Raw genomic sequence first — 10806 nt, forward strand, 5'->3', positions numbered from 1 at the left:
ACTAGTGTAAATGTAGCCTCAGTCTAAAGTTCAGGATGGAGAAGAGTCTGTCGTCACACAGAGTAGCAACTCTTAAAAAATTGCTTATGTGGAAGTAGTTTTATAAATTGTCGGCACTTTATCTATTGTAAAACTTTTTTAGAATTTACAGTGTTTTCCTGCCAGTTGGCATTGAGAGTGACTGACACTTGATGGTAAAAAAAAAAAAAAGAGTAAAAAGATGTGTAAAAAAATAAATAAATAATAATAACAAAAAAAAAATCCCTACTTTCTCTCTTTTCTATCTGCGTTCATAAATTGTATTAATTTGCAAGTGTCATATTTGGCAGTTGGCATTAGAAGTTATATTACTAATAACTGTGGCATATGAGAAGTTTAATACCACAGAAAATGTAAAAATGCCTCTTTCGAAGCTGCTGTATATAAAAAACACAAGGTGGCTGAATTTGCATGCTTAGATAGCTGAAGCTTAGGCATTCATTACTTTCTCTATATTTAATTAGTTTTTTTAGCACCCCCTCTGAACTGTTAAGCCCCCCCTTAGCACCACCAACAAAAAAATCCTGGAGCCACCACTGCTGCAAAGAATGTATAAAGCATAGCTCACACAGAAATCACTTTCAACCAAAGCAGCTTTCTGTTTGTCAGTGCAGCAAATTTGTAACCAACCTGATGTAAAAACTGTGTGGGGAAATCTTTCCCCCTCAAGGAAAATTCCTGATAGCGTATATTCTCATGTCTCAATTTTGACTTTTTGCCAGGCTGATTGTTTTGTACATTGTAATGGGCTAGTTTTTTCTTAGCAAAAGCTTTAAGATAATATCAATGTAAAATAATTTCAGCTAAACTAAAATTACTTTTTATATTTGACAAGTAGCTGTATAATAAGCGGGTTAATATTCAGTGAGATGGTGGGAGCACAGAATGGCATTTTCACACTCAAACACTCAAAATACTTTGCTGCATCTGTTTGTAGGTACTTAATAATGCTTTTGACTCTTGTAATGAGAACGGTGCTGTCATATGGTTGTAGCTGCCATAGTAGCCCTCCTCTTGTGCAGGAGGAAGTTAAAAACAAAAGCATTAAAGCTTTTTAAAGAGCAGGGCTAAAGTTGGCAAGGGGTTGTTTATGTGTTTCATGTTTCTTGCAGCGTGTCTCTGGTAAGCCTGCATGTCCACAGGCCATGGGCTGATCAGTTGACCTGCTCTTTACAAATGCAGTCCTGTTGAAGACATCCGTGCTGCTCCACTGACGCAGCTTCTCTTGACCTCTAACAAGTGATTCTTTGACTGGTGAGAGGCCCAGATTGTGCATGCAAGAGGCAGGTATCGCCCCCAAGCCCTGCTCCTTTCCATTCCGGCTCAGTTATACCTACAATGTGTGAGGTCGCAATCTTTCTCCTCTCAGTTTCCTCTGGGTGAGACTGTGAGGGATATTTGAGGGCTGTGGTGGGTTGGAGCAGGTGGAGAAACAAGATTTGGTCGACTGCGATGAGGCTCTGAGCCCTGACACACTCTGGTGGTGTGAATACAGGTAGCTCAGAGGGCGCTGAGACCGAATCCGACCTGTTTGTTTTCTCTTACAAACCTCCACTCCTATCTTATCCCGTTCCTTCTGAAGAATGGTGTTCTTCTCCTCTGCCACCCTCAGTTCTTCTTGGTCCTCCGTTTTTTTCCCCTCCATCATGCTGACTTCCCCAGTCTCTTCTTTTGATTTTCGGGATGGGCATTTGCTTTGTTTTGCTTCTCTCTCCCCTGGAACCTCTCTGTTGTCACTCATTTCCTCATAGATGCTGGCTTTGATTGACTCCTGCTCAGAGTCTTCATCAGTGCTGCTGTCTGCAGGGCAGGTGCTCTGGTGTTTCTTTCTCTTCCGGGTCATGGCTGATATTATAGACATGGGGAGGAAGTCTTTGGCACTCAGGTCTTTCTTAGATGTTGATGTTCCCTGTAATAAAAGAAATTACATTTCATTGCAGAGCTCAAAAAATGTCACAAATTTTTCTGCTGATTCTGGTGTTTTAATGAGGACTCAAAATCTTTTTTCAGTAACATGTTATCAGAAGTTTATCCAGGAGGCATGACAACACTAAAAATCTGACATTCAAAATCGTTTCAAACAAACATGGAAACAAAAAGTTTTAGGATTTTTTTAATGAAAAACAAAGTGTAACACAGTTCGTAGATTGGGAAGAAGGAGGCAAGAACCGGCAAACATTTAAACATAATTTTAATAATAAAATAAACACAAAACTTAAAATAGAACAAACAGAAACAAAACAACATAAAGTCCAGGCCTAGTCCTCTCTAGTCCAACACTGTCGTCACTCCTCCTTTTATCCTCCTCCGTGGGACTCGAGACCAGTGAGTGGCGCAGGTGTCGCGCATTATCATTTACTCCACTGGCCTCGCTTCGTTCCCATGGCTCTCGGCCCCACCCCACTCTTCACACAAAGCAAGGTCATGATGTTAACTGAATAATAAATATTTTAGATTCTGCACTTGTCAACTGTTACTTGTATACTATTCAAGTTACTTAATCTTGCGACTCTTTGTATCATTCTGGACTCTTTGGATCATTCTGAAATCATGATGGATTGAATGATCATCTGATTTGGCACAAACCCATGAAGTTCTGCTATCATAAAGCAATATGATGTCTAAGACATTAAATACTAAGACATTCTGAAATTCATGTATATTTTTCAATTAAACTTTTGTCATTTAAAATCGATGACAGTATAATTTAAAATGGAAAACATTTACTATATATATATATATTGGTTTTAGCTGTATGTGGAATATTCCTCACATTAACCACTAAAATAAAAATATTAAATGAAAAACATTTCACAACATTCAAGGAAAAACAGCTATGCCTGCCATTTGTTAAATGCAAAACAAAAAATATTAATATAAAATACATATAATAGAAAATGAAAAATACACACTGAGAAAAAATGTATAGGTAGTAAACTTTCTCAATTAAAAAAAATAAATAAATAAATATAGTTGTGCATTTTAGATGCTGATCTTACCTTAGATTTAGCTGAGTCACTATTGGTGGAATCTGTACAGGTGAGGAAAAGTAACACATTAGAGTCAGGATTATTGTCATACAATTTATCAGAGCAAGCTAAATGGGGAGTGCAATCTGTGTCTTATGTCTTTAAAGATGAAGTGTATATTTCTGCATTACTAGTGTAAGGGAATTTAAAATAGAAATATAAAATGTTTATTAATGAACAAGATTCCCCATGATTGAATAGGACAAACAGATTGTCCCACCTTTTGGTTGAGCCAACGTTGCTTTCATACTACAACCAACAGAGCAATGTAGTGCCACAGAACCATATACGACCCACATATATCTGCAATCTATCAACCTACCAATAGCTTACTTGTATTTTTCTTTGCATATTAAACTAGGAGAGGAGAACATAAAAATGATATTCCTCATCTTTAAGAGCTAAAAACACTACTGAAAAAACACTGAAAATGCTGTTGTTTGTTTTCTAGCAGTCAAATAACAGATATGAAATAACAGAATTGAAGATCAGAATATAAAAAAACATTTAGTTGTAAGCTGCAGCAGATGGTAAAATAACCTGAGAAAAATACAATCCCAAAAAACTTTAGGTTATTTGTGTAATCTCGCAATTCTCTGGTAATATATGAGGTATCTCACTATAAGAACTGTCTTGGGCATGACCAATCCTGGAAGCACCAATAACACCATCTCTGTCAGTTGACAGACCAATCATGACAGCAATGTGGGAGTCCCGCCTCCCTAATATATCAATCAAGCCAGGAATGGCACTGTAATATACATTCTATAAAATCAAACAAAATTGTAAGGTGAATGTACATATGTCCTATACTAAAATGTGCTTAAAGGGGTCATGAACTACATTATTTAAATTATTTTTAAATTTATTTATATTATTTTTATTATAATGTTCTCTGAGGTTCACTTATAATGTTAGTGTGATTTTACATCAAAAACACATCATAATTTAGAAGTAATGGGCTATTTTATGCCCTGTTTTTGAGCCTCTCTGCAGAACGGTCTGTTTTTATAGGCGGGGCACATTCAAGACTCTCAAGTAAACACCCACTGCTATGATTTGCTAACAGTTTCATTGAAAACAACATGGGAATAGTCAATAACGGGCGCTTGTGTCAAGAAAGATTTATGGCTTTGACCTTTTGACCCCACACATATAATTTTATGATTGTATAAAAAGGATTTAAATAAAATATGTAACATGACTAATAATGAATTGAAAATAAAACAATAAAGAAAGAAATGGATAAAAATATCCATTCTCTCTCTCTCTCTTCTCTCGCTCTCTCTCTGACACACACACACACATACACACGTTTTCTTAGCTATCTAAATGGGGACACGACACAGACTCTTATTGTTTTTTGTTTTTGTTTTTATCTACAGATAATTATACATTTTACAACCTATCACTAACCCATCACAGAAAACTTTATATCTTACAAAATAAATTAATATTTGATGTGATTTATAAGTAATTTTCTCAATCAAGGTCAAAATGTTCATGCTCCTCTCTTTGGCCCCCCACAACGTAGGTTAAACAAGTACACAAACACACATTCAAAAGTACGAGTCTTATTCTCTTCTTTTAAATGAAATTAATATAAATAAATGCGATCACACACGATATAAAACAAAGCAAAACATTTACACTAGTTTTAGATAACAAAAACCTTTGTTATGAGGAGCCAGCGACGTCAAAATAAGTAAAGGGGAAAAAAAATCATTTTAACAGGCCAAACGGTAAGGGATATTGTGGACTTGTCATTGTCATGTTTTAAGGGGAAGTCGTGGCCTAATGGTTAGAGAGTCGGACTCGAATGAATGAATATACAGCGCTCTTTCCCACATTCAATACCACGACTGAGGTGCCCTTGAGCAAGGCACCGAACCCCCAACTGCTGCCCGCGTGCCGCAGAAAAAATGGCTGCCCACTGCTCTGGGTGTGTGTTCACTGTGTGTGTGTGTGCACTTTGGATGGGATAAATGCAGAGCACTAATTCTGAGTATGGGTTACCATACTTGGCCACATGTCACAATCACTTTAAAAAAATAATAATTTAATCACTTTTATGGAGGATTCCCATAGACATAATTCAATTAAATTCACATTTATTTGTTTAGCTTTTCACAAAACAAATTTTTGCAAAGCAGTTTCACAGAAAATGTAAGTTTCTACATTATATTTAGAACCTTTTATATTCATATTTACATTATATTATTGAATTTTATACTGAATCACCCCTAAACCTACCCATAACAGTAAACTTTCAGCATTTTTATATTTTCATAAACATCATTTAGTATAATTTATCATTTAAAAATCGGTTATGCTCTGGGGCAAATTTTGCTCAGGTCAATTATTTAAAGTATTACCACACATCTGGTTTGTGGGGACACTCCATATTGTAACGGGAAGTCAGACTCGATACACAGGTGAGTTAGAATCAAACATACAGGTTTATTATTCAGGATGGAGATGATCAAAGACTTGAGTATTGCAGACCTAGAGTCTTGAATGGACTTGAAGAGGATACTGACAGTTATATTCTTGATTACCAGGTCGGAGGGAGACGGAGCGGATCGGGGTGTTTCCAGGAGTCGGTGTAACAGAGCTGGATGCAGGCAAGTAGACGGAGCACACACACACAGGAACACACAAGATCAAGGAGTCGTGGATCAACAGATAAATAATACTGCATAGGTTTGAGTCCTTTTCCACTTGGGAGACCAGACGATGTGGCTGTGTGAACTGTGTGTTCTTATAGTTATAGTTCTTATAGTTCTTATAGTGCTGTGTGGGTCATTGGTGAATGACAGTCAGGTGTGTGTGATTAATATTCCGGTGATTGTGAGCGCTGATAGGTGAAAGAGCCTGGCGTGTCCGTGACAGAACCCCCCTCTACACGGCCCGCTCCTGAGGACCGAAGATACCGATGTCGTGGTGGGCGACCCCTACTGCGTGGAGCTGGATCGTGTGGATGGGAGGCATGGAATTCTGCCAACAGATTGGGGTCGAGGACGTCATCCCTTTGAACCCATGATCTTTCCTCAGGGCCATACCCTTCGCAGTCTACAAGGTACTCCAATCTGCCACCACGACGTCGGGAGCTCAGAATCTCCCTTACGGAGTAATGTTGAGTATGTTGTTCTGTCTTCCAGCACCAGCGGTAGAGGGGGTTCGTCTGTAGTGCCAGGCTCTGTGGGAACAGGGAGAACAGGTGGGTGATAGGGTTTGAGCAATGAAACATGGAATGTGGGATGAATCCTGTACTGTGATGGAAGTTTGAGTTCATACGTGACTGGGTTTATTTGCCGGATGACGGGGAAGGGACCAATATACCTGGGACTCAGCTTCTTACAGAGGAGGCGCAACCGGATGTCCCGAGTGGAGAGCCATACTTCTTGTCCTGGCTGGAAGGAGGGAGCAGGGGCTCTCCGGACATCAGCATGATGTTGATGGCGTCTTACTGCCCAATGTAGATGTTGGTGTGCTGAGTCCCAGACCCTCTCACTCTCTTGGAGCCAATGGGTGACGGAGGGAACATCTGAGGTTTCCCCTGACCAGGGGAACAAAGGTGGCTGATAGTAGAGTACACACTGGAATGGAGTGAGATTCGTGGAGGGTTGCCGGAGGGAGTTCTGTGCGTACTCGGCCCAGGCAAGGAACCGGTTCCAGGAGTTCTGGTGACCATGGCAGAAGGTACGGAGGTATCGGCCTATCTCCTGGATCTTTCGTTCCGTTTGTCCATTACTCTGTGGGTGATATCCTGAAGAAAGGTTGATGGTCACACCTAGGAGTGAAAAGGCTCTCCATACACGTAAGATAAACTGTGGACCTCTATCAGACACGATCTCTTCTGGAATGCCAAAGTTACGGAAGACATGATTAAACAGTACCTCCGCAGTTTCCATTGCTGTTGAAAGTCCTCTCAGAGGAACCAAACGGCAGACCTTTGAGAATCTGTCGACAGTAACCAGGATTCAAGTGTTATTGTCAGATACAGGGAAGTCCGTGACAAAATCTACCCCCAGGTGTGACCAGGGACGCTGGGGAACAGGAAGAGGTAGGAGTTTGCCAGTAGGTAAGTGGCAAAGTGTTTTTGCCATTGGCACATTCCCGGCATCCTCTCACGTACCTTCTGATGTCATTTGCCATTCCAGGCCACCAGAAGCGATCTTTCAACAGTGAGAGGGTTTGATTGGTCCCGGAATGACCAGTGCCCAGGGAGGTGTGTGCTGAATGAATTAGTGGTGTTCGTTGACTGCGGGGAACATAGATGTGACTTGGGGGACACCCCGGCGGAGCAGGATCGGAGACACTGGCTGCTGCGATGTCGTCATCTAGGGTCCATTGGATCGGGCTAACAATGAGCTCAGTGGGGATGATAGTCTCTGGATTCTCAGGTTGTTTGTCTGTAGCATGAAGTCTTGAAAGAGCATCTGCTTTGGTATTTTCCGTCCCGGGACGATAGGAGATGGTGAAATTAAACCGGGTGAAAAACAAAGCACACCTGGCTTGTCTGGGGTTTAATCTCTTTGCCTCACGAAGATATTCCAGATTCCGGTGATCCGTATAGACTATAAACAGATGATGAGCTCCTTCAAGCCAGTGCCTCCATTCCTCCAGGGCGAGCTTGATGGCGAGTAGTTCTCTATTCCTGATGTCATAGTTTTGCTCCGCCGAGGTTAATTTCCGGGAGAAGGCACATGGATGGAGTCAAGGTGGGTTGCCCTGCTGCGGTGACAGGACAGCTCCTACTCCAGATGTGGAGGCGTCAACTTCAACCACGAATTGTCTTTTTGGATCGGGATGCACCAGGAGTAGAGCAGTGGTGAACGCCTCTTGGAGTTGTTTCATGGCTGTGGTGGCTTCGGAGTTCCAGGACAGAGACTTGGGCTTGCCTTTCAGGAGATTTGTTAATGGTGCCGTGATAGAACTGTAGTTCAGGAGGAATAGACGATAAAAGTTGGAGAAACCTAGGAATCGTTGGAGTTCTTTCATGGTAGATGGGAGGGGCCAGGTCTTGATTGCTTCCATCTTCCTCTCGTCCATCTTTATGCCATGAGCACTGATGTGATAACCTAGGAACTTGATGGACGGTTGATGGAAGGTGCATTTCTCAGCTTTGAGACATAATTGATGTTCACGGAGCCGTTGGAGAACCTCCGAGATGTGCTGGCGATGTTCGGCCTCGTTCCTGGAGTACACTAGGGTGTCGTCGATGTAAACCAGCACAAAGCGGTGGAGGTACTCCCGGAACACCTCATTCATGTAGCCCTGGAATACGGAGGGGGCATTGACAAGACCATATGGCATCACCAGATATTCATAGTGTCCTGTGGGTGTCACCAAGGCTGTCTTCCACTCGTCCCCCTCACGTATACGGATGAGGTTATAAGCACTCCGGAGGTCCAACTTGGTGAAGATCTTGGCCCCATGAAGCTGTTCCAGAGTGGATGGGACAAGAGGAAGGGGATATCTGTACTAGACTTTGATCTTATTGAGGGACCGGTAATCAATACAAGGCCTCAAGCCTCCGTCCTTCTTAGCCACGAAGAAGAAACGGGAAGCAGCAGGGGACGTGGACGATCGGATATATCCTTGTTGTAGAGCCTCAGAAATATACTCCTCCATGGCCTTCTGTTCAGGGATGGAAAGGGAGTAGATTTTACCTTTGGGCACTGGTTCATCAGAAAGAAGGTCGATGGCACAGTCCCATGGTCTGTGAGGTGGTAATTGGGAGGCTCGTGTTGGGCAGAATACATCACGGAAGGGGGCATAGTCGGTGGGAATGTCAATGGAGCGATTTTCAAGGGGACTTTCAATGGATGTGGAGTTAACTGGAAGCACTGGAATGGACGAGACTGGTTTGGGTAGTTCGGGAAAACAGTCTGGAAAGCAGTCGTTACCCCACTTCAGAATCTCTCCGGTGGGCCATGAGATAGATGGATTATGGGACACGAGCCATGGGCACCCCAACACTATCCCTGCAGTGGAATCCTCCAGAACCAATAAACAGATCCTTTCCCTGTGGAGCTGACCGACTTGTAACCAGATGGGACCCACACAATATCGAACTCTTCCTCTCACAAGGGACTTGCCGGTTATCGATTGGATCTTGTACGAGATGTCATTGAGTATCTTCTTAAGTTGGAGTTGGTTACATAAGTTGGCAGAAATGAAGTTGCCGGCTGACCCAGAGTCGAGGAGGGCATTGACTGAAACACAATGAAGAGTTGCAATCTGAACAGTAGTGGTTAGAGGTTTTATATTGACTGAAGAGGTAGAGACCACACTCACCACGGGTCGTGGAGGACGAATGGGACATGCCCTTATTACATGTCCGTCCTTGCCGCAGTATAAGCCTCCAGGGTTTGTGTGGCCGGACCGTTCTGGTGCCGTAATGACTCATTAGTAAAGCACCCATTGTTGCGCTTGACCTGTTAACAAGGTTAGAACATATGCAATTTTAGCTCTTTCTGTGGGGAAGTGATGTGGTTGCATCTTTAATACGAGAGAACACTGCATGAGAAAGCCATTGCATTCCTCCACCGAGCCAGAGTAGGGCGCTGGATTGACCATGGGACTGGCGGGGTAGATCGGAGCCGAAGAAGAACTACTGGGTGCAGGATCCGAGGCAGGTGCTGGTGCAGGCATCGTGGTGGTTTGCCTGAGAACTCTTCTCATAGCATCCATTAGCTCCTGGAATGGGTCAGGGTCTGTTTGATTCATGATGGTTGTGGTCTGGTCTTCTGTAACGGGAAGTCAGACTCGATACACAGGTGAGTTAGAATCAAACAGACAGGTTTATTATTCAGGATGGAGATGATCAAAGACTTTGTGAGTATTGCAGACTTAGAGTCTTGAACGGACTTGAAGAGGATACTGACAGTTATATTCTTGATTACCAGGTTGGAGGGAGACGGAGAGGATCGGGGTGTTTCCAGGAGCCAGTGTAACAGAGCTGGATGCAGGTGAGTAGACGGAGTGCGCGCGCACACACACACACACACACACACACACACACACACATACAGGAACACACAAGGGTACCACAGGAGATCAAGGAGTCGTGGATCAACAGATAAGTAATACTGCATAGGTTTGAGTCCTTTTCCACTTGGGAGACCAGACGATGTGGCTGTGTGAACTGTGTGTTCTTATAGTGCTGTGTGGGGGATTGTTGAATGACAGTCAGGTGTGTGTGATTAGTATTCCGGTGATTGTGAGCGCTGATAGGTGTAAGCCTGGCGTGTCCGTGACACATATAGGCGTAATTATTTTTTACTGTACAAACTGTTCACCTACCCATCACACAAAAATGTCTGCATATACATCCATTTTTAATAAAATGTTGTTTGTAAGCAATCTTAATAATGTCAACTCAAGAAATTTCATCATAAACCACATTAACATTGTGATATCATCATAATACCCATGACATTATTAAAATTTGCATTCTGATAAATCATATAAACAAGCACACACATAAACAAGGGACTCATCTCTATTTTAAAGAATATGGTAATAAAAAATACAGAATTATATGTAACAGCATAACAAACATGTTACTGCATTTTAAATATGTGTTCAACATTTATTTAAGTTTATTGAACTTATAAAACACTCCATTCTCTTCTTTCTCTTCTAAAGAAGGTGGTGATAATACACACACACATATATATATATATATATATATATATATATATATATATATATATATATGTGTGTGTAT

General features: G+C 41.9%; 1 protein-coding gene across 1 annotated transcript in view; it reads right to left on the reverse strand.

The window, feature by feature from the left end:
- Window positions 1–384: 384 nt before the first annotated feature.
- arhgap23b (Rho GTPase activating protein 23b) overlaps window positions 385–10806 on the reverse strand; it is a 69564-nt gene continuing 59142 nt past the window's right edge. The window contains exons 15-16 of the mRNA XM_016246108.1: window positions 3039–3070; window positions 385–1948 (exon numbers count right to left, since the gene is read on the reverse strand). Of these exons, the coding sequence (XP_016101594.1) occupies window positions 1373–1948; window positions 3039–3070 (608 nt within the window). The 3' untranslated portion in view covers window positions 385–1372. The remainder of the gene's footprint in view (window positions 1949–3038; window positions 3071–10806) is intronic.

Source organism: Sinocyclocheilus grahami, unplaced genomic scaffold (genome assembly GCF_001515645.1).
Source record: "Sinocyclocheilus grahami isolate Dianchi unplaced genomic scaffold, SAMN03320097.WGS_v1.1 scaffold785.1, whole genome shotgun sequence".
Taxonomy (NCBI): Eukaryota; Metazoa; Chordata; class Actinopteri; order Cypriniformes; family Cyprinidae; genus Sinocyclocheilus; species Sinocyclocheilus grahami.